Source organism: Arachis ipaensis, chromosome B3 (assembly GCF_059453495.1).
Source record: "Arachis ipaensis isolate K30076 ecotype BB chromosome B3, ASM5945349v1, whole genome shotgun sequence".
Lineage (NCBI taxonomy): Eukaryota > Viridiplantae > Streptophyta > Magnoliopsida > Fabales > Fabaceae > Arachis > Arachis ipaensis.
In genome coordinates, this window is record NC_142438.1 from 68,134,691 (window position 1) to 68,160,000 (window position 25,310).

The 25,310-nt window shown below is 33.7% G+C and overlaps 2 protein-coding genes and 3 pseudogenes across 4 annotated transcripts; 3 read left to right on the forward strand and 2 right to left on the reverse strand.

Annotated features, from left to right (window-relative positions):
- Positions 1-9,404: 9,404 nt before the first annotated feature.
- LOC148570977 (uncharacterized) lies at positions 9,405-13,535 on the reverse strand. Its single transcript, XM_088508076.1, has 3 exons — positions 13,253-13,535; positions 12,991-13,067; positions 9,405-12,251 (listed from the first exon to the last, which is right to left on the reverse strand). The coding sequence occupies exon 3, from the start codon at positions 10,853-10,855 to the stop codon at positions 9,416-9,418; it is 1,440 nt and encodes a 479-aa protein (XP_088364202.1). The 5' UTR covers positions 10,856-12,251; positions 12,991-13,067; positions 13,253-13,535; the 3' UTR covers positions 9,405-9,415.
- A 1,336-nt stretch (positions 13,536-14,871) lies between these two features.
- On the forward strand, positions 14,872-16,156 carry LOC148570978 (fasciclin-like arabinogalactan protein 11 pseudogene; annotated as a pseudogene). The gene has a single exon (XR_015907205.1). The product of XR_015907205.1 is annotated as a fasciclin-like arabinogalactan protein 11 pseudogene (transcript).
- A 317-nt stretch (positions 16,157-16,473) lies between these two features.
- LOC148570979 (fasciclin-like arabinogalactan protein 11) lies at positions 16,474-17,592 on the forward strand (annotated as a pseudogene).
- Positions 17,593-17,689: 97 nt separating this feature from the next.
- On the forward strand, positions 17,690-18,819 carry LOC148570980 (fasciclin-like arabinogalactan protein 11 pseudogene; annotated as a pseudogene). The gene is made up of 2 exons (XR_015907204.1): positions 17,690-18,625; positions 18,780-18,819. The product of XR_015907204.1 is annotated as a fasciclin-like arabinogalactan protein 11 pseudogene (transcript).
- An 835-nt stretch (positions 18,820-19,654) lies between these two features.
- Positions 19,655-21,254, reverse strand: LOC148570981 (protein indeterminate-domain 12-like). Its single transcript, XM_088508077.1, has 2 exons — positions 20,808-21,254; positions 19,655-20,723 (listed from the first exon to the last, which is right to left on the reverse strand). The coding sequence occupies exons 1-2, from the start codon at positions 20,917-20,919 to the stop codon at positions 19,873-19,875; spliced, it is 963 nt and encodes a 320-aa protein (XP_088364203.1). The 5' UTR covers positions 20,920-21,254; the 3' UTR covers positions 19,655-19,872.
- Positions 21,255-25,310: the final 4,056 nt, after the last annotated feature.

The following is a 25,310-nucleotide window of genomic DNA, read 5'->3' on the forward strand; positions in this document are numbered from 1 at the left end:
ATATATAAATATCGTCTCGTGTGTATTTTTATAAAATTGTAAGTTTCACAAATTAATATTTATTTTCAAAAATTCAGAAATCACAATAATAAAATATTTTCAAACTCCAAAATTAATGATTCAACATAGATATTGATAATAATATATTTAAAAACAATTATAGATATAATATTCACTCACAACTTGATTCCAAAGAACCGGAAGCAACTCTGAGCGCGTCAACGAGCTATCCAATGATGTCCAATAATTCTACAACTCTAGAAATATGACAATAATGATATTTGTGAGCTACTAATATTGTCAATTAACATAATCTTACTCACCTTGACAAAAGCCCCAAATTTTCTAACCCCTAATAACCCTAATTCGGATTTATATATACCCATAAATATAGAGATGACAAAAATTGGAGATATGGCTAATTATTGAGTCAAAGAGTTACCTTGAAGCCTCAATAATAACTGGGACTCAAAGTTGAATGCTTCCTTCACTCATTAAGTTAAAATTTTCTGATTTGGAGATTTTGAGAAAATGAGATTTGAATAAATGGAGATAGAATAGAGAAGAAAAAGGAAGCAAGATGATGAAGGTGAATTTGATGATATTGAGTGGTTGGTTGCAAGGAGAAGAGATGAAGAAATCTAGTTGGTAAGAGAAGAGAAATGAGGGTTTTACATTTTGATTTTTTTGAAAGAAAATGAAAGGGAAGGAGAACAGAGGGGGAGGGGGAGTGTCGAAGAAGATGAGAAGAGAGAAAGAAAATTTTTAAGTGGGGGCATGTGCCCCCCACGTGTTCTCAACCTCTCTTTCTTTTCTTTCTTTTTTTTTCCCTCACACTCTCGGTTATTACATTCTCTCCCCCTTAAGAAATTCGGTCCCCGAATTTCAAACCAATAAACTATGATAAGTGTGATAGTTACCTTTAGACTCAAACAAATACGGATATTTGTCACGCATAGCGTCCTCCACTTCCCAAGTTGCTTCTTCTACCGAATGATTCTTCCAAACAAATTTCACAGATGCTATCTCTTTAGAACGTAGTTTCTTTACTTGGCGATCTATTATAGCCACCGGTTCCTCTTCAAATGATAAATCTTCGTTTAGCTCTATGGCTTGTGGTGCAAGCACATGAGATGGGTCGGGAAGGTATTTGCGCAACATTGATACATGAAAGACTGGATGAATCATAGACAACTCAGGCGGCAATGCCAAGCGGTAAGCAACTGCACCTATTCTGTCCAGTATCTCAAATGGACCAATGTATCGAGGACTAAGCTTGCCTCTTTTCCCAAACCTCATCACTCCCTTCATAGGCGACACTCTCAGAAATACCTGATCACCCACTGAAAACTCTAAGTTACACCTTCTGTTATCAACATAAGCCTTCTGCCTACTCTGAGCTGCTAATAAACGTTCTCTTATTATGCGAACCTTCTCAACGGCATCTTGTACCAAATTTGGCCCCAAAAGCTTAACCTCACCAACCTCAAACCACCCAATAGGTGACCTGCATCTTCTCCCATAAAGAGCCTCAAATGGTGCCATTTGAATGCTGGCTTGATAACTATTATTATAAGAGAACTCGATCAAAGGTAGATAGCTGTCCCAATTCCCACCAAAATCTAGAACACAACACCTTAACATGTCTTCCAATATCTGGATCGTCCTCTCTGATTGCCCATCGGTTTGAGGGTGAAAAGCTGTGCTAAGATCTAGACGAGTTCCTAACGCTTTTTGAAAAGATTTCCAAAAATGAGAGGTGAACTGGGGCCCACGATCTGAAATAATGGACACTGGAATTCCATGTAGCTTAACTATCTCATCAACATAAAGTTGAGCATACCGAGCTGCACTGAAAGTTGTTTTCACCGGAAGAAAGTGAGCTGACTTCGTCATTCTATCCACAATTACCCAAATTGAATCAAAACCTTTAAAACTACGAGGTAAACCTGTTACAAAATTCATTGTAATCCTTTCCCACTTCCATTCAGGTATCTCAATCTGTTGTAATAACCCAGCAGGTCTTTGATGTTCAGCTTTAACTTGTTGGCAAGTTAAGCAATGAGAAATAAAAACTCCTATGTCTTTCTTCATGCCTTCCCACCAAAACAATTGTTTCAAATCTTGATACATCTTATTGGAGCCTGGATGAACGGTATACTTAGAATTGTGAGCCTCTTCCAAAATAACTTTCTTCAAGTCGGGGTTATCTGGCACACATAAGCGTTGACCACAACGCAAAACATCTTGATCAAGAGAAAAGTCTGAGTTCCTCCCATTGCGAACATCTTCCATAAGCTTTCTTAGTTTCGGATCATCACCTTGTGCAACCTTGATCTGTTCTATTAGGGAAGATTGAGCTCGAACATGTGCTAAGAAAACTCCTGATTCTCCAAGGTCAAATTGAATTTCACCGGCCTCCAATTGATGGACTTCTTCAACAATTGGTCTCCTTCCAAGAGTGATATGGGCTAAGCTACCCATAGATTTTCTACTGAGGGCATCTGCTACAACATTGGCCTTTCCAGGATGATACAAAATGGTACAATCATAATCTTTTAGCAACTCCATCCATCTCTGTTGCCTCAAATTTAAATCCTTCTGTTGAAATATATACTTCAAACTCTTGTGATCCGTATAGATTTCACAGGTCTCACCATAAAGGTAGTGTCTCCAAATCTTTAAAGCAAAGATGACCGCTGCCATTTCCAGGTCATGAGTTGGATAATTCTGCTCATGCTTCTTGAGTTGTCGCGAGGCATAGTCAATGACGCGGCCATGCTGCATTAATACACAACCAAGTCCTATCCGAGATGCATCACAAAAGACTGAGAATCCCCCAGACCCAGAAGGTAAAACAAGAACTGGTGCTGAGGTTAGACAAGACTTAAGTGTTTGAAAACTTCCCTCCCAAGCTTCTGACCATTGAAACTTCACATTCTTCTGAGTTAACTTGGTTAATGGTGCCGAAATTCTCGAGAAGTCCTTGATGAATCGCCGATAGTAGCCGGCCAACCCTAGAAAGCTACGAATTTCTGTCATTATAGTAGGCCTTAATCACTACTAGAAATAGGGCTTTTTCGGACGAATTTTGAGACGAAATTGAAATAAATTTCGAACAAATTAGAGACAAATTTTTTCTTTCAAACAAAATTGGGACGAAATTTTTTTGTCCCAAAAAGCCTTGTTGCTAATTTAAATTTTGTCTAAAATTTCGTCCGAAATTTTTTTCAGACGATTTTGTGACAGATTTCGAATAGGCATTTATCTGCTAGATTTCTAACTATTATAATATATTTTAGACGAATTTCAGACAGATTAGCCAACATAAAAATAACGTATTTCAGACAAATTTCAAACATAAAAATATTAATTTTTAGACAAATTTCAAACAAAAAATATACTTTATTTCAGACAAATTTCTAACGAATTTCGTCAAATATAACAAATTTTTTTCAAACAAATTTTAGACAAATCAAATATTTCTTTTCAATTAAATTTCAGACAAAATAAAAAATTATTTTCGCACAAATTTTCTACAAATTTAATATAATATTTTAAACAATTTTCATACAAAATAATTTGCTATTTAATATATAAATATTTTAGAAAATAAATTGTATTCGATCTGGTTTTTATATTAAGAGCATCATAATCATTTTTTTCATATTACATCATCGAAATTATAAACATATAATAAAATCATAAAAAAGTTAATTACCATAAAAGAGTTAAAAAAATATTTATTATTAAAATACTTTTATCCATAAATGTAATCAAACTAAAATAAGAAAAAAATACTTAAACTAAAACAAAGAAAGCCTTTAAAAAGGTCAAATATCATGAATATAATAAAATGTACTAACTAATTCACCTAAAAATTCCTTAATCTAAATTAGAAAAAACATATACTCTTGACATCAATCACTTATGTTATCATCCTCATCATCATTAGAGCCTGTCCCAAGCTCATCTTCTGCAGGATCAGACAAAGTTGAAGGAAGTGGGAGATTCAACCTTTTATACAAAGCATGAATTGTCTTTTTAGTAGAACCAATTCTTTTCTGTTGAACCTTTAGTTGACGTCCTTGATCTTTTAACTTGTGCTCAGCATCATTCAACTTAACCTTTTGCTCTGACCACTAGAGAATACATAAATCAAAACAAAATATTAAATTCAAAGACATTGGCGAATGATAGAAAAAGAAAAGTGTTAATAGAGATGAAGGAAAACTATTAACAGTGTTAATAGGATTAAGAGTTTGTGTTGAATCAACAACCATAGCATGAGGGGAAAAAAGCTGAGCTTTCTTCAATATATCCTGAAAACTAAATTAAGATAAAAAAAGCATACAAGTATCTAGACTTCACCATACAGTTCTCGCAAGTTAAGGCTATTACATGAAATAATCGCTTAATAGGACCCAGACAATAACTTCTATAAAAATCCATGTATAAAACAGAAAATAATATAGCTTAAAGAATGCTAGCAGCCAAATTAATCAGAGAAAATCCATATTTCCACCTCAATATCAGTACTTGAATATAAACATATATCTGATTTAACCCTAAGGCGTTCTGCTCTGTTACCAATTTGCTCAAGTCACATGACACAAAACAAAATAAATGCAATCAAATTAGAGAAGGTTAACTGACTCTAAACCCAAAGCAACAAAATACAAAATGCTAGATGAGTACTAATTAAACAAGATTCTTTAATTTCAGAGCAAACTATTCACCATTTCTTTCTTTCTATTTTCTCTATCCCACATGATTTATATATACACATAGAAACTATGGTTACAAGCTTACATACATGGCAAACAATAATGCTGACACTTAAATTTAACTTGAAGATATTCTTGTTTTTAGCATAGTAATACAAGCACCAGCGGTTATTGAGGGAAAAATAAAAAAAGAAAAAAGAAGACAGTTGAATTTGGAGAGAAAGTTGTGTTGTGATATATATTATTTTCAAAGCAAGCACAATTAAACTTGATGATACACAATCTGCAACACAGGAATAGATTCACAAGAACAGATTCACAACAAGTCAATTCTCTCAGTTTTTTTTTTTTCGGTAAAAATATTGGATCCTAACATATTCCTAAATTTAATATGCCAAAATTTAAACTTTTATTTTCACATCTGCAACACAGGAACAGATTCACAGCCAGGGAACCAAAATAATGGCCCTTATCATAAGAACAGAGAAACAGAGGGAAGAAATAGTTACCTTGTATTATTCATGGTGAGGATTGAGCGCCGATTGACTACATGAAAACTAAGCATTCAGAGAATATAATGCTAGCTAATAATGAAAATTAGTAATTCTTGAATTTGGATTCCATAGATAATATTAATTTATACACTCATATATTCATGTATATATAAGTCTTATTGTGCACATACCTTTAGAAGATATGAATAGTGATCTACTTTAAAAATCCGTAAGATAACAAATGATAAGTATATATGTCTGGTTTAACATTGTTGATTACTTCAGCTTAATTTGGCAACAAAATTACAATAAATGATGAATAATTGAATATACTAAAATTATATGGTAATTAAAGTTAATTAAAAAAAGAATATTTCCTGTTGCTATGATCTTGATCCACACTACACCACACCACAATATACATCTACTCCATGCATTTGAATTACAACTATTTCACAGCAAGCTTATTAATGTGAGGCGTGTCATTGAATCCATGATTCAAACATGGTGTTCACTGTTAAACAAACATAATTCTGACATCATTGATAAAATTCACAATTCTAATTCAAATTGTAGCTGTGTTACGACTGTAAATATATTGTCACAATTATAATAATTTTAATTGTGGGTATTTCCATTTTTGTGATATGCATTGTGATTGTTATGGGTTTTTTCACTATTGCCCTGGGTTATGGCTTAATGCGGCTAATGTTACCATCTTTCCCCCAATTATTCAACCATTCGCATTCAGACTCCATATATATAATTCTAAATTTAATTAATCCAATTTGACCTTGCTAAACTTTCATACATATGAAAAATTTTAGAATGAACAAATAATGACTAAAATTGTGATGAATACTAAAATGAAGACAATGAAATGTTACTGCAAAAAGTGTAAATATAAACAAGAAAAAGAATTTAAATGGTGAAAGATTTAAAAGAATGTATATACGAATGGAAATAATGACTAAGATGGTGATAGAAAAGGAGAAACAAGAATGAAATAAAAGACATCCAATAGATGCAAAACAGAAGAGAGTATTATTCATATCCAAAGAGTTAAGAACAAACCCTAAATTTTTTAATAGGACTCTAATTTTATCCTTAGAAAGACCAAAGGGCCATTGATAAAACTCCAAGCCATAGTCTGATAACGAGAACCATCATTAACAAACAAATTGACAAAGAAACAAACAAGAATCACATCACTACTCACAAAAAATTGGGACTTGACAGAGATCGCACAAAGACGCAAAGGGGCAAGGATTAGAGGCTGGTGGCGGTGCGAGGTCCGAGACCGGAGGAGGCGGCCACATGCACGAGGCAGAGCAGTGTGAGCGGGTGAGAGCTATTACCTGTGAACGCGAACCACGAGGGTGGTGGTCGCCTGAGTTGCGAGGTCGGAGGTTGGCTGGAGTGCGACCCGGAAGATCAGTAGTGCCGCGGCGGCCACAAGGCAGAGCAGGTGAGCGAGTTAGGGCTCTGTAATCTGTGAGCGTGAAGAACGAGAGAGGGTAGAGGTCGCCTGATTTGCAAGGGCGGAGGTTGGCTGGAGTGCGACCCGGAAGATTGATGGTGGTCACAGGAAGGAGAGCAGTGTGAGTGAGTGAAGGCAAAGGAGATAAAAATTGAAACCAAAAGGCGCGTTGGAATAAAATTTGGCTTTTTGGCTCAGAGTAAAGAGGTGGTTTTGAAACAACTACATATGTTAAAACTTTAAAATTAAATTATATCTAAAGTTTTAAACTTTACCAATAAATTTAAAAAAATAAGATTATATTATTAGTATTTAAAAGATAAGTTTTGGAATATTGGTATTTAAAAGATAAATATTTAATAAAATTAAATTTAAATTTAATTTTAAGTTATATTTTTAAATTTTTATTATATAATAATTTTAAAAAATAAATATTTAGTAAAATTAAATTTAATATTAATGCTAGCTAAAGATATTTATGATATATTTAAAAAATATATTTATAATTATTTAAAAAAGCATGAATATATGGAATATATATATATATATATATATATATATATATATATATAAAAGATGTTTAATTGTGCATAAACGTTTTATTTGGTGATGCATGTCAATAGGTTTCAATTAATATTATAAGTAATTTTTTTTTCAATTTTTTTTTTCAAATTTCTGAAGGTGTTTATATAGTTTCTACCTGCGTGACACAATCATTAATCAATAGATAAATTCATATACGAAGTTACACTTATATATATATATATATATATATATATATATATATATATATATATATATATATATATATATATATAATTTTGTTGTAGGGATTACGGTGAATTCTTCTTTTGAGTTACGGTATTTGGATAAATCTGTTAAAGAAGTCTTTTGAAAAAAATTCTACATAAGTAGGTTCTTTTTTAGTAACTATCTTTGTATGTATTAATGCTCATTTTTTTTCTTTTATAAAAATTAGTTTGTTAAATCAAATAAAACTGGTATTTAATTTTACTGTAATAATATTAAAACTAAGCATTTTTTTCAATTGTTATATGAAAAAGCAGTTTAGTTCAGTTTTTAAAATATTTAGGATGTGTTTGGTTTAGCATTAGAAACACAAGAAGCTCGTTCAATCTTTTTGAACACTATAATTTTTTATTTGGCAATTTTTTTTTTCTCTAAACACAAACATGATTCTGGATTTTAACTCCCGTTCATCAGAAGCAATAAATTATAGCTTTTTGCGTTTAGCGTTTGCGTTCAATTGTTAAATTGAAAAATTAATTGAAAATTTTATTTTTTTTGTCAGTTTTGTCATTTAATCTCATTTGTAATAAGAGATACTAGAAACAATCGTCAAAGTTCTTGAATTTTTTTCATGGTTATGTTTTACAAACAAATAATTTTTTAATATCATTATTAGTATTCTTTGTTAAGTTTTTATTTTTTATCAATTTTCTATTTATTTTTTTGTTTATAGTATGGATATTTTTGTTTAGAGTTTTAGAAACAAAAAGTGTACTCTTTTATAAGTTATATATAAGTAAGGTTATTTTAGGAAAAAGAAACTTTATTTTGGAATAGTAAAAATATTTGGGATAAATCATAGATATATATATATATATATATACTAAATGTTATAATTTTTCAATAAACATATGAAATCCGTTTGAAAGCTGGTGCACTTTCATTCGGAATTTACAAATGATGCTATTTTCGTCCCAAGTTTGTGGGAAAAAAATTTGGCTATTTCGAAGAGTTAGCTATAGTAAAAGTATTTAAGACTAATTATAGACAAATTTGGGATAGAATTAATATTTTTAAAATTCGTCCCGAATCTGTCTAAAGTTATTCAGATGGAATACAGACGAATTATAGCTTTTGTCCGAAATGTGTTGCTAATCTGTATGAAAATTTTGGCGCCATCCAAAAAAAATTGGCGCCAAAATTTGGGACAAAATTTAGACAAATTTAGGACAAAATATATTATTCCAATGCCTCCACTAAAAGTTGTTCAATATTTGTCTCAAATTTGTCTGAAATGAAAAAATCATTCAGACGGAATAAATTTCGTTTGAAATTTTCGTCCGAAAAAGCCCTATTGGCCACTTCTGAACGGCTTCAACCTTCTTTGGATCCACCATGATTCCATCTTTTGATACCACATGCCCCAAGAATGTCACTTGATCAAGCCAAAACTCACATTTAGAAAACTTAGCATAGAACTTGTGATCCCTTAAGGTTTGTAACACAATCCTCAAATGATACTCATGTTCCGTAGCACTTTTCGAATACACCAAGATATCATCGATGAAGACGATAACAAAGCGATCTAAGAAAGGTTTGAAGACTCGATTCATTAAGTCCATGAAAGCTGCAGGCGCATTCGTCAGACCAAAGGACATTACTAAGAACTCATAGTGCCCATAGCGAGTACGAAAAGCAGTTTTTGGAATGTCTTCCTCTTTTATCTTCAATTGATGGTACCCTGAACGAAGGTCGATTTTTGAGAAACAGGTAGCTCCTTGAAGTTGATCAAACAAATCATCAATCCTGGGCAATGGATACTTGTTGCGAACAGTTATCTTATTGAGCTGACGATAATCCACACATAGTCGCATCGTTCCATCCTTCTTCTTTACGAATAGAACAGGAGCTCCCCACGGAGAAGTGCTAGGACGAATGAATCCTTTCTCTAGCATATCTTCCAATTAAAATTTTAATTCTCGTAACTCAGTTGGAGCCATACGATAGGGAGGAATGGACACAGGTTGGACTCCCGGAGCCAATTCTATGGAAAACTCAACTTCACGGTCAGGCGGCATCCCCGGTAGCTCATCAGGGAACACGTCAGGGAATTCTCTAACAATAGGAACCTGATCAAGACTAGGCACTTCGGCATCAACATCTCTAACAACTGCCAGAAATCCTTGGTTTTCCTTATCCATCAATTGCATAGCACTCATAGATGAGATGATGCTAGCTAAAGTGGGACAGTCATCACCCTTAAAAACAAAAGGTGAGATACCCGGTATGTCAAACTTCACAGTTTTGGAGTAACAGCCCACATCAGCATGACAAGCTGCTAACCAATCCATGCCTAAGATGACATCAATATCTTCCATTGGTTCTAAAAAGATCAAATCAGCTAAGGTTTCAACGGTATTAATTCTAACAACACAAGACCGAAATACGACTCGAACCATCGTGGAGACTCCAAGCGGAGTGCCAACATGAAATGGGTGGGATAACAGTTCAGGTTGTTTATCGAAACGAGATGCAAGATGTGGAGATACATATGAATAATGAGAACCCGTATCAAATAACACTCGAGCATCTAAAGAACAAACTTGTAAAGTACCTGCCACCACAGCATGAGAAGCTTGAGCATCTTGACGTGTTAAGGCATGCACACGTGCCTGACCTCTTCCTCTTTGGCTCCCTCCTCTGTTATAGGTCTGACCTTTGCCACCTGCTCCTCTGCCACTAGGACCAGAAGAATTTCCAATAGACATAGCTGAAGATGATGGCATTGGTATTGTAGGACGTGCAATACCTGGAGCAAAGCCTCCTCTAGGATTTGGACAATCCTTCCTAAGATGACCAGATTGACCACAACCAAAACATGCACCAGTAGCCTTGAAACATATACCGGAATGGTAACTTCCACACTGAAGACAATAGGGCTGAGCTGGCCTTGTCTGATTTGAATCCTGTGCACTAGATTGAGAGGTGCTCTTAACAAAATATCTGGGATTCGAAACACTCATGGGAGCAGATCCAGAAGAAGCAACCCCACCAAAAGATGCTTGAGGACGAGCTCGATACCCCGAATAACCTTGCTGATTAGTTTGACCATGATGAAACTGAAATCCTCCTAAACTAGATCCACCAGAAAATTGTCCCTTCATCTTGGGCTTCTTACCAACATCCTTAAAAGCATTTCTCTCCGCTATCCCAGCTTCAATTCCATAGGCAGAGTTTAGGACATCCTTAAAAGACATACGTCCGACTTCAGGCATAAGAGTAGTGAACATAGGTTCTGCCAATCCACGAACGAAACGACGAACTTTCATCTCTTTTGAATTCACCAAGTACGGAGCACTCTTAGAAAGTCTAGTAAACTCCTTAGCATACTCAGTCACTGTCATATTCTCTTGCCTTAATCTTTCAAAGGCAATTGCATCTTCTGCTTGCTTGTTAGCTGGATAAAATCGAGCAAGAAACTCTTCAGTAAACTCTTCCCAAGAAGGAGGAGGAAGTCCAGCTACTTCTTTGCTCTCAAGAAGAGACTCATACCAATATCTTGCTGAACCACGCAAGTTGTAGGATACTAACTCAACAGCCCATTCTTTGGTGCACTTGAGAGCTCGAATAGCTTTCTTTGCATCCTCTAGATATTGTTGTGGATCTTCATCCAATGAATCTCCATTGAAAGTGGACGAATTCAACTTCAAATACTTTTCAATTGGCGGCTCTTGATCCCCAAACAATTGATGAACCCTATGAGGCTGAGGATTTGGCGCATTAGGAAGTCTCGCTTCACCCTATTTTGATTTGTTAGAACATGTAACACCGCATTAAGAGTTTGATTCATTCCCCTCAATTCAGCTGCTAAGTCCGGTTGAGCCTCTCTTACTGCGGGGTTCTCTTGAACTCTCTCGCGGGGTATCTCTCCTTTGCGCCTATCAGCTATCCTTTGGCTCCTTGGCCTTTGTCGAAGCGCTCCAAGTGGCGGAGAAACTGCCCTATTGGATTCAGCAGTATCAGGAGCACCAACAGTTCCACCACGTCTTTTCTTAGGTGGCATCTTCCACCTATCGAGTAAGTAGAGCGATTGAATCACCAACGACATATGTATATAGAGTTCGAAGACAATAGGACAGACAGAAAGAATTATGAGACCAAAAGATTGAGGAAAACTTCCTATAGGCCTCTAGTAACATCACACTTTGTGAAAATGGGCCGGCTTCCATTTGCACAATTGTGATCTTACTAAAGGACACTTGCTCCATATTACACAGGAAAACCTAAGGCTCTGATACCACTTTGTCACGACCCGAACCAAGCCATGACTGGCGCTCAAGGGACAAGTCCCTCAGCAAGCCAAACGACCAAATTTTCAGAAAAACGGACAGAATCTCCTCTGTTTCTAGGACCTTACCAACATAAATATTAACTCCCTGTATTAATAATAAACCTCCATTTCCAAGACAACAACAACAACATACTCCAAATTATATCCACAACCAAATATATCCAAAATACGCATCATATATATATATCAAGTTGATAACTAGAGTATATAGTTAAAACCATAAGTCTTACATAACCAAATCATAATCACTACCTAAACAGTTCAAGATTCAAAATAACATAACTCACACGAGGATCCTGCCTGTGACATATGGAGCATTGACATAATCTAGATTTTGAGCAAAGGTTCCATTACATAATTACTTAGCCCTTGGAAAGAAGAAGGGCTCACCAAAATGACTAAGATCTACTGAGGGGCAGGTGGAATGGAACCTGGAATAACTCCTGTATCTGAAAAATATGGGAATATAATAGGGTGAGTTTTGCAACTCAGTGAGTAAACATTACATCTATAACCCACACGAGACAATACAGAGTTTACCTTGAAAATTATATTTCTTTTCAGAGATGAGAAATTCATATTAATTAATTATACAAACATTAGATAAATAGTTAAGCGGATGAACTAAAATGGGAGTTCTCATTCCAGAAGTCAAATCAAATCAAATATTACACACCTAGGGCGGCTCCACCTCTAAGGGTAGGCCTTTCCTCTAGTGTGCCCGTACGGTATAACAGATCCAACGTGTGGCCTACACGTTAGGCTAGCAACGCCCCTGCTAGCTGAGGTCTGAGCCAGATGCATCTAGGTTAACGTCATAACCGCCGTTAACTACGATTTTCTAGTCAGAGTCTCCCAAACCAATCCAAACCAAATCACTTATAAAAATCTCTAGTGCTTATAACATACTACTAAATTCCATAGCAAATCAATATATATAGGATTGCATACTAAAATTTAACTAAAATTTACATAAGGTCAAATAAGAAAACATTTATACTTTACAAAATATATAAATATCGTCTCGTGTGTATTTTTATAAAATTGTAAGTTTCACAAATCAATATTTATTTTCAAAAATTCAGAAATCACAATAATAAAATATTTTCAAACTCCAAAATTAATGATTCAACATAGATATTGATAATAATATATTTAAAAACAATTATAGATATAATATCCACTCACAACTTGATTCCAAAGAACCGGAAGCAACTCTGAGCGCGTCAACGAGCTACCCAATGATGTCCAATAATTCTACAACTCTAGAAATATGACAATAATGATATTTGTGAGCTACTAATATTGTCAATTAACATAATCTTACTCACCTTGACAAAAGCCCCAAATTTTCTAACCCCTAATAACCCTAATTCGGATTTATATATACCCATAAATATAGAGATGACAAAAATTAGAGATATGGCTAATTATTGAGTCAAAGAGTTACCTTGAAGCCTCAATAATAACCGGGACTCAAAGTTGAATGCTTCCTTCACTCATTAAGTTGAAATTTTCTGATTTGGAGATTTTGAGAAAATGAGATTTGAATAAATGGAGATAGAATAGAGAAGAAAAAGGAAGCAAGATGATGAAGGTGAATTTGATGATATTGAGTGGTTGGTTGCAAGGAGAAGAGATGAAGAAATCTAGTTGGTAAGAGAAGAGAAATGAGGGTTTTACATTTTGATTTTTTTGAAAGAAAATGAAAGGGAAGGAGAACAGAGGGGGAGGGGGAGTGTCGAAGAAGATGAGAAGAGAGAAAGAAAATTTTTAAGTGGGGGCATGTGCCCCCCACGTGTTCTCAACCTCTCTTTCTTTTCTTTTTCTTTTTTTTCCCTCACACTCTCGGTTATTACAAAATAAGTACATACAAAGTGTACCTTATTTAAATCTAAAATGAATCGAAATTATTTAATTATTGTGACACAAAAACTCAGTTAAAAAACAAGCACACAAATAAAATTGAATCATGAATAAAAATGCATCAAAATCCATCAAGTGATTTTGTAGCATTATGTGTTTCTTCTTCTTTGTTTGATTAGATGAACAAAACAATAAGAAGAAGAACATGATGAGTAGTTTTGAGGAGTTTTTTTATTTTTATTTTTTTGTTTGATTTTTTTTTTTTTAGTTTTATTTCTCCCAAGAGAGTGAAATAAGAAAAAATATAACAAAATGAAATAAGAAGAAGACGATGGATAAGAAAAAAAAAGAAAAAATAAGAAGTAGTAGAAAATAAGGAGGAAGAGTTTTGAATTGTGCATAACAACGATATCAAATGCATCTTAATTCACTCAGAAATGAACCGAAATTATATTCAGAATGAACCGAAAATTAAATTAAAAAATAACAACGATAACGATAACGACGATATGTATTAGAATAAGATGACAATGATGATAACGATGATGATCATGATGATAATCATGATGATGGAGGAGAAAGATGAAAAGGAAGGAGGAGAAGAAATTTCAATGTGAAAAGAAGGATAAATAGGAGGAGGAGGTGGTGTTGGTGACGACAGAAAGTGAAGAAGAGAAGAAAAAGAAGTAGTATCAAGGATAAAGAAGAAAAAAAAGAAAAAAAAAAGGGATAAAGAAGTAGAAGAAGCAACAACAACAACCCGAGAGAGAAGAAGAAACCAAAAAAAATAACTGCGTGAATATAAAATACTTAGTTAAACTTAAATATTAAAATTGTTTGAAAGTGAAAAATAACTGTATAATTTATTAATAATAATAATAATAATAATAATAATTCAGAACTGTAGAATAACTAGCCTAAGATTTTGTATATATTCTTTAGGTACAAGGCTCGCTCGTACTTTGTACTAAGATGTAACATACAAAATATTACTAAATCCATAATTCACAACTCATCATTATCAGAACTATGCAATAATCTAGAATATATCCATCAAAGTTTGGCATAAAATTAAATTAAAAAAATAATAATAAGATGAAAGATCCTTTTATCTTCTTGACAGAAGAGTTATACCCTGAATCAATTACCTATCATTAATTTCCTTAGCCTCTACATAATAAACCCTTTTTAATGGACCATACATCACAAGAAAAATTCATGTCCTTTACATACTTGCACAAGAATGAAAGCAAATTGATTCACTTTCAGCTTTTGACTACCAACTATAGAAAAAATGAAGCAAGTTCAGCTGTCCTGTTCCCTCCTTCTACTCATGTTTGTTACCTTCTATTCTTGCACCAATTCAGCAACAGCTCCATCTCCAAAAGCTTCATCCCCAACATCATCAAAACCATTAGTCCCTGCATTACCAGATTCTCCAGATTCCTCTGACTCAGCACCAGATGACATAGGCAGAATCCTCAAGAAGGCGAAAACATTCAGGGTTCTAACAAGGCTGCTGAAAAGCACAGAGATAATGAGCAACATCAACTCACAGCTGATGACAGCAAAGAGTGGTGGCCTAACAATCTTTGCCCCGGACGACAACGCCTTCGCGCAACTCAAGGCAGGGTTCTTGAACTCGCTCAACCAAGGCCAGAAGATAGAGCTCTTGCAGTTCCACATCTTACCTCAATATGTTTCAAGCTCAAACTTTGATTCTCTCAGCAATCCTGTTCAAACAGTGGCTGGTGAGGATCCCACAAAGCTTCCATTGAATGTGATGGCATATGGTAACAGTGTCAACATTTCAACTGGGGTCGTCAATGCCACAATCGATGGACTTGTTTACTCTGATACCAATCTGGCCATATACCGTGTCAACAAGGTTTTGCTTCCTTTGGATTTCTTTGTGAAGTCTAAGGCTCCTGCTCCGGCTCCGGTCGAGGCAGAGTCACCCATTGCTGATAAGAAGTCTTCTGCTGAAGATCAAGAGAATCAGGATAAGTCTGCTGCATTGAGCTTACTTAGCATTCAAGGAACTGCATTGATGTCTATTGCTGTTGGTTTTGTTGTAGTAGCAATGATATGATGGACTTGAAGATGATCATCATCCATTTGGTTGCTTCACTTGTGAAGAACTCTTCTTTTCTTGATTCTTTTAAATTTTGCTTAGTTTTCTCTTTCTCACTTTCTGAAATGTCAAGAGTATGCATTGCTGTCTGATTTATTCTTTTCAACTTTTTGTTAGTAAAATGTCTGATATGCTTTGATTAATTTGATATTAAATTTCGCAAAACCTGTTCACCATAAGTTCGGCAAAATGTGATATTAAGGCAGGAAACTCTTCAGCTTGGGCCAGTTTAAGGGGTTTGGACTTCTGTGTTTTATTTCTTCTAGAAACTTCAATATAATATAATATGATACATCAGTGTAAATCCTAAACCCTTTTAATGGTAGTTACTTATATGGAAGTCTTTTAATACCTTTTAAAAGCCATATTTATGGATAATTGCAGAGAAATACTAAGAATGCAAGCATGGAAAAAGGGAAATTAAATTCAATCTCTTCTCTAAGTCTCTACTAACTTGATCTGTATTAATCATCATCCATGTTCTTAGAGTTTATTCAGTACTTCTTTGGAGCTTGTGTATTAATTGTTGCTCCCATACTCAAACCATATTCCTTGTACTAACATATCAAAAATAGTAATGTTAATCTATTCTACTGTACATGTTTGAATCTAATATCTATTCCTATTTATGTGATCTAAAGCATAGGTTAAGGTTTGGAATAAACGGCAGTACTAATATTCCACCTACCCCAAATTTCTATCATTTCTTTGGCCTTCTATATAATCAAATATCATTTAAATCTTCTTTCTAAAACACCAGATTAAAAGCCTTCATTACCAATAATTAAGTAGAAGATGAAGCAAGCTCTATTTTCCTTGTCACTACTTCTAGGCCTCTTGATTTCTTCCTTGAATTCTTCAGTCACAATGGCACAGGCACCTGCATCAGCACCATCGCCTCAGGCTCCAGATTGCTGTGACTCAACCCTAGATGACATAACCAGAATCCTTGAAAAGGAAAAAACATTCATAGTCCTAACCATGCTGCTGAAAATAACAGAGATCATGAAGAGCATCAACAAAGAGCTCATAGCAGCAAAGAGTAGTAATGGCCTAACAATCCTTGCAGCAGATGACAATGCCTTCTCAGAAGATAAAGCTCTTGCAATTCCACATCCTACCCGAGTGTGTTTCAAGCTCATCAGGCTTTAGTTCTCTGAGCAACTCTGGAAACATTGGCAGGTAAAGGCACCAAAAGGCTTCTGCTGAGAGTGACAAAACATGGTAAGATGATCAGTGTCAACATTTCAACCGGGGTGGTGAATGCTACAGTCACCGGAGAGGTTTATTCTGATAACAAGGTTGCTAATTTGCTATATATCGTGTGGACAAGGTCTTGATTCCTTCGTATTCCTTTGTATCCTCCACTGCTCCAGCTTCAGCTCCTGCTCCTAAATCTGATAAGGAAAACACACCAGCTCCTGAACCTATCAACGAGACAAATCAGGATTATTATTATACTGCTGGAACAATCACCTTGGTAATCTTGTGGTGCCTTTACTTATATTATAATTAGTCTAATTAGTACTAGAGTTGAACTTAATCAGCAAATTAATATAAATATGGGTGGGTATTAGGAGTTATATATAATATTTTGCGGTTGGAGTATGTTATTCGGATCTGATACTATATATTGTGCTTGTGAGTTAGATGCATGTATGTTATATATGAAAATGTCATTTAATTTGCAAGCTAAGGTGCTCCGTCTATATACATGTAAGTTGAGGAATTAATTGAGGAGGATATATATGTGTCAATCACTGTCTGAGTGAGTGTTTTATTTTCTCAAATGCTCCATCTATCATAATAAGAAACCTTACTCAATCACATATATTGTTCTGATGCATCGCAGTACCTTACCTTAATCTTCCTCCCAAGCAAATAACAGCATTTAGTCTCACAAATCACATACGTAATTACCTGCAGCCCCTACTATATATAATTTGCCCCATCAATAATCATTCAATATTAACATGAACATAATAAACATGAAGCAATCACTCTTATCAAACCCATTAGCACTAGTACTAATATCTTCCCTCATGTGTTCTACCACCTTAGCTGCTCTCTCACCAATGGGTGCACCGCCACAACAATCGAAACCCCCACCACCAACCTCCGCCGTGGACATCCTTGGAATCCTAACAAGAGGCGGATCCTTCAACACATTCATCAGGCTCATGAAAACCACACAATTGATCAACCAACTCACCTCACAGCTCATAACCATTAAATCCGGTGGCCTAACCATTTTCGCCCCGGAGGACGCCGCCTTCTCCCAACTCAAACCAGGGTTCCTCAACATGCTTTCGAATACGCAAAAGCTTGAGCTCGTTCAGTTCCATGTTCTCCCTGACTTCGTCTCCAGCTCCAGCTTTGATACCTTAACTAACCCTGTTAGAACACTAGCCGGTGCTAAACAAGGGAAAGTTGAACTGAACGTGATCAGTTATGGTGGAAGTGTCAACATTTCAACGGGTGAAGTTAACACCACCATCAATGGGATCATATACACGGATAACCATCTTGCAATATATAAAGTTGCTAAGGTGCTTCTCCCATCAGACTTCTTCCCCACCAAGATTGCCGCCGCGCCGGCGCCTACTCTGGCGCCGGCACCGGCAGTCGAGGTAGCGAAGGCGCCGAAACCTGATAAGGAGAAGCCGTTGGACGACAATTCGGAACCGTCGTCGACCCAGGTTGTTCCATCTAAGACGTCTGCAGCTACGAAAAATAGAGAGGTTTCCGTTGTGTTTATGGTCATGCTAATAATATTGGCAGCATAAACTATATAACATGTAAATGAAGCTGTGTTTACACATTGTTTATTAAAAAATGTTATTTGTACACCAAAATCACTGAAAATAGGCATCAATATATTTGTGTATAAATACATGTATAATTTAATTTATTTTTAATATGTATTTATATTCCAACATATATTTTATACTGATAGCTGATTTTGGTGTAAACATAGCATAACTCTTGTTTAAAATGGAGCGTTGTGATATGTTTTTTGTTACTACGTGCTTTTCTAATGAGAAAATCTTGAATCCGTATATAAAAGTAAATCCATGGTAATATAAACACAGATCTTGTTTGAGTGAAAAATAAGTATTTTTTATGGTGTCTAAATTTTATTTATATACTTTAAAAAAAAAGGTCAATCTTACTTTGCTCTATTTCTACATTTAAACAAAATAAGCACAACTTCCATATACATCAAAAAATTCCCCAAACAAATAATAGATAGCTAGGTCTATAAAGTATAAACTATTCATCAGTATTTTTAAATATTGTTGGTTAACACCGCTGATCAAAACAATATATTATACAGATCTATGATACTACTTTTTCAATATACTTATTAGTTTCATTTTTAGGCACACTCACCAAATTATACCTAACCAAGAATCTGTCAACCTATTCTCAACATTTTAATTCAGGAACGAAGAGGGGAAGAAAAGATCTAAACCCTAAAATAGCTAATTCCTCAACGTGGCTTAAATTGCTTATCAGTGTTTATCATCAAGTGTTTCAAAATTGTTGGATAATGTTTGTAATGCATTGAAGAAATAATAGAGATTGGATTTGAAGAAGCTAAAGCAATATCCAATTTTTGATTTGAGGATGGATGATATAGATAGAAGTAGAGGTTCACGGCCTCTAAAGAACTGAAAAGAACTAAAAGTATGTCACAGTCAGCACTGATCAACACAGCATATATATAGGACGCTGTAAAGTTGTTGTACGTCGTACATGTACTTCCATTGCATTGTATCATCATGTTTAGGCAGGATGAGAGTCACAGATACTAGATTACTAGTGTAGTGCTATTGCTACTACCAAAAATAATAATTGAAAGAGCTGAGGGAATATTATTATAGATAGTGGTTCCAAATATGGGTTGGCCCCCACTTGGTTCACGAGATGGATCCTGTCATATCTCATCTGATCTCAATGCTATGCCTCCGTGACCCATCTATCATCATTAACTTAGCTACTTAATTAACTTAACTTGTTCTTTTTATTATCATTATTATATCTATGTATCATACAATTAACCTCACCTACATATATTCTTGATGATGAAGAGGATTGGTTTGGAGGTCGACGAGGGATCCCATTGGATTATTCATGAACCTGGTGGTGACCCCAACGCCAAGAAAGTCTCTGGTCAACCCAAGTGGGTGTTGCATCAAGTTTGAATCGTTATTGAAGGAGGAGAACTGAGACGAAGAGCTGAGCATGAATCCAACAAAGGCATTATTGTCGTTGTTAGAAGCGATAGGAGTAGATTCCATTTGTGTAGCTTTCTGCAACAACGCAGTGGCCGACATGAGTGTGGATGATGATGATGATGAGTAGAACAAGTCTCCGAGTTTGTTGTCTTGGTTGATTGTTTGGTCAAGCCATAGTGGTAGTGATGGTGGTGCCATGGAAGAAGCAGTATGAAATTGAGAATTGATTGGTTGAGGCAAGGCTTGACAAAAAGATCTGTGAGTGAGGAAGCTGTCCTTCCTGGAGAAGAGAGTGCCACAGTGACAACGATACTCTCTGGTGCCACAGATCTTGGTATGAGCCTTCCAATCAGAGTGAACAGCGTATTTCTTGGAACACTTTTCGCATTTCAGCTTCTTCTCGCCGTGCTTTCTGCTGTAGTGTTTCTTTATCCCCGTCAAGTCCCCCAGCGCACGACAACTCTCGTGGTGGACGCAGCTCTTCTCCGGACACACGTACACCTTCTTCCGCACCACCTCCTCCTTCTCCCTCTGCCGAAGCTTCCACGGCAGGTTGTGCCCTCGCCGGTGCAGCTGCAGGTTCTGCTCCCTCTGGAACCCTTTCTTGCATATCTCACATACGAAACGGTTCGTCGCCATCAGCGATTTTGGCGATAGAGCTATTACTTCTGCCTCTGGATCTGCATGCTTCAATTCATCAATTCATCAATTCATATATATAATAACAGATTTCAAGCTATATTAGGTATTCTTTAATTTCTTGCCTGGTCTTCCTGGTTGACTTCGCTTTCTCTTCACTGCTGCTGGAATTGAATTAGGGTTTCGGTAACTGGAAGGAGCCACTGCTGATGTTGATGATGAAAAGGACATCATCATCGTTCATGAAATATGCTTTTATTGCTTGGTTTGAATAAGCATGAGATGCATGACCCAGAATTCTAAAACAAAACAAGAAAGCAAAAAGGTAAAATCTAAATTTTCATATGCTTAACACTGCTGCTTTAACATGAAGACAAGAAAGAAAAGGTGTAGTGTATTTATATGCATACATGTCTGAAAATTAATAATAAAAAAACAATTGAAATTGGTACATATATTACAACATGTGAATCGCGGTGGCAGCTAGCTAGCACAACTGCACAAGTGTTGTGTGTTGGCTTAGTTTAATTTTATGGTGATGAAGAGAGACAAGAAGAGAATAATACTTATTCATATAATCTAATAATAATAATTAATAAATGAAATTTTGGTTCGCCAGTGTGGATTTCTTCTTATCAAAAAGAGGTGGACCGCTTTTGTGTCTGTGTCACTCACTTTCACGGTGCATATGGTATTAGCAAGTTGATTAAGTAACTACGTAAATCTACCAACTAAATCCATCAAACCAGCTACTATGCCTACTAGCCTAGTTCCATCTTAATCTACTCTTCTTTTAGACAAAGCAGCCAAAGCATATGCACATATATAATATTCATTATTATTTCAACTTTGATTTCAAGTATAGTCTTTGTTTTGTAGAGAAAAAAAAAAAGTTTCGGATGCAATCACTATTTTTAGATGTTAATTAATATTTTAATTTTACTAAACTTTTAATATTTCTATTTGTAGATTGTTATATGCCGTATTGCTACTTTATCTAGCAATTAACTACTTGCAACATTCTTTAATTAGTACATGCAAATTAAACCTATTTAAAAATTTGTGACATTTTTATTCTTGAAAAATTTTAGTCTACCTAGTTAACTTTTATCAAATATATATGTATTATACAACATGCATTCTTATCTACACATGCTTTTCTAATGCGACCAATTACTTTAATTTATCAAAATACTCAATTTATTTGAGATCAGATATCACTAATTAAGAAAAACGAGCATACGACTCAATAAGATTTTCAAAGTTCAAATTCTAGAAAAAGTAATTATTTGATGGTTTTCCTAATATTCATGACAATACTAAAGTTGAGATATATATTCTAAATAAAAAAATAGAAAAAAAAGAAGCGCTTATTTAAAGTATAAAAGAGCTTATATAAGTCAAAATTTAAAAGAGGCATAATAATTAAAACATCAAATAAAACCATAAATATGACTATGCAAAATAGTTTTCCTTTTAAGAACCAAAACTTCATCAAATTAGTGAGAATATAAAAGGGTGTTTTGGGGATGAGATTGATATAGGCAGATACATACGGATAAAAATGCTTTATGTATACTAAAACGTAATAATTAAATCAGTTATTATATATATATCTATATATTTTTATATATACCGATTTATATATTTATTTAACTAAATAATCAGTTACAAAAAGTAAATAAATTTATCATAATAAAATAATTAATCATAATAAAAATTTAAAAAAATATCTCGTTTTCAGCGAGAAGAGATTTTTTTAATATATATATCCAATTATTAATATTAATATATTTAGTAATAGAGATTTTTATTTTTTAAATATATATCTAATTATTAATATTATATTTAATATTAATATATTTAGTATTTAAACTATCGTAGTAAAAATTAATTATATTCAATGTTAATTATTTACAACAAAAATAATAACACTAAAATATATCAAGAAATAATTTTTAAATTATAAGAGTTATAAGGAGTTATATTGTTATAAATATTATCTAAGTCATAATATATATAACCATCTTTTTCTAATATTAATTTTGATGTTATTAAATTTGTGTGTATTTATATATAATTTTATATTTATTTTTATCACAATAAAATTATTTTGGTTAAATCATCACAATTGAAGCAATTAAATTTCAAACCTACTTAATCAGTAATTAGAACGTGAGCCGTGTGCAATCCGTGAGCCATGCCTGGGTACGAGTGGGACCAAACCTCAGAAAGACTCAAAGTTTGATGATACAACAAAACAAATTGAATAAAGGAAAAGAAATGGAATAATACTATTTTAATTTTTGATAAATTAATTTTTAAAAAAGGCAACACTTCTGTAGATGATTTTAATCTAATAAAATACAATATTTTTAAATAAATGACAAATGATTCAATTTCTTTTAGAAAATTTTAAAAAAATATTTAAAAAAATTATTTTTATAATATTATTTTCTCAAAATTAAAATATCTAAAAGATTAAAATAATAGTTTACTAAAAAGACATGACAGACATCTACAGCTTTATTTGTCCATTCTACAATAATATGTACATTGCTTCACATTTTGGTTTTTTTTGTATATGGAAGTAAAAGTAGTAATATACTTTTAATACGGTAATTTTTTGTATTTTTTAAAAGTGTGAAAAATATACAAATTACAGGATCCGATTTCTATATTTCAAATTTTTTAATTTTTTTTAACAGAAATCTTTCGGTCCGATTTCTGTACTCTCACAAATCCCTCGGTCCGATTTCACAAATTCCTCAGTTCGATTTCTGTACTCTCAAATTCCTCAATCCGATTTCTGTACTCTCATAAATCGAACGGTCCAATTTTTGTTTATCTAATTAAATGATCCCACATTTAAGAATAACACCCCATCAACCCACATCTTAAAAAAACACCGTTACTATTCCAATATCAAAAACAAAATTCTCTTACATTTCTCCACAAAATTCTATTATCCCTTAGCATCACGATTTTTTATAATTTGTGTCGTCTTTCTTATTTACTTATGTTCAAACACTCCCACTATAATAAGATATAAGGTATCATACACTCAAACACGCGTTCATATATAATCCCCATTCCCTTCCACATGTTCCCCTTTTCGTTATTATTTGTCCTATGTTTTTTTTATTGACAAGTTTTTATGAAATCGTTATTATGAAATCATATTTTTTGAACTATTTTGGAAAATGGAAATTAGGTGTTGCCTGAACAGCACGCCAGAAACAGTGATTTCTGTTCTTTCAAAAAAGTCATATCCCAATTCTTAAGAACAACAATAATCCCTGTTAATTACAAGATATTTTTAATAGTGTTGAGGGCTCCTCCACTAATTAGTCTGTGGGCACAGCACAGTTTAAGAAAAGAAAAAAATATTTCCCTTTTTCTTCAATCACTCGATTAGTCTTATATTTCATTATTATTTTGTTTGTTAAATTCAATATTTCTACTATAATATAAGGTATACCTATACCATCCTCTGATCTTTCTTTCCCGTATCTCTATTTTTTATTACTTCGTAAAAAATTAACTTTTAATGAATCATTAATCGTAGAATGCTACCTAGTAACATAAACTATTCAAATTAAGTCCGTACCGCTACTATTATATATTTCTGAAGAGCAATTTAGATACCATCATGTAAAGAGGTATTTAGATACCATCATGTAAAGAGGTATCTGATGATGATAATGTAAATAATTAAATAATAGCGGCAATGACAACATATATTATAGTGTTAAAATTAAAGTAGGTGAATAGTATAAGAAATACACGTGGACATACATGATCATGCATGCACGATAATAATTAATAACATTACATATCTATTATCTAACACTGAATCATATCTAGCAAATAAGCAATAATGTTATGAAAAAGTTTAGGAGCCAGCACTTTTTTAACAATATGGTCAATATTTAATCATTAAAAAAATAAATAATCTTTTATCATTAAATATAATCTCATACTATTAAAAATACTATTAATAACCAATTAATAATTACAAAATATAAAGCTTGCTGGTACTCCTTAATGCCTATTATGTTGAATTAGTTTTTAATCTTAGACTGAAAGGGCTCCTTAATGCCTATTATGTTGAATTAGTTTTTAATCTTAGACTGAAAGGGCGTGAATATATTACTACTTATAATGGTGTCATCATTGAGTAAAGACTATATATATACCTTATTATTCCAGCAGCAGACACAATGAATTGGGCTCTCCCATAAATATTCCTCATCATCTCTATGTGTTGGTAGCTTTATTATCATCATCATCATCATTTCCTAAGAAATTCCTTTGTGTCACGAGTTTGAAATCCATATATATTTTTTTAAATTCATGCACACTGTACTCACGTGCATCCGTTACCATTTACCGATCCTCATGACTAAAGAGAAGACAAAGGCTCAACATGGATGGAGCCATTCTATGTATACATTTTGTACATATCGCTATCAAGAAACTAAGGAGGATCCTAAATACTAATCTTTGTATAAATATATATTTTATATTTTAATATATATTTTATACATATAATTGATACTTTAATTTTATAATCCAAAACTTAAAAAAAATACGATGAATGTGTTAATAAAATTGTTTTACTATTG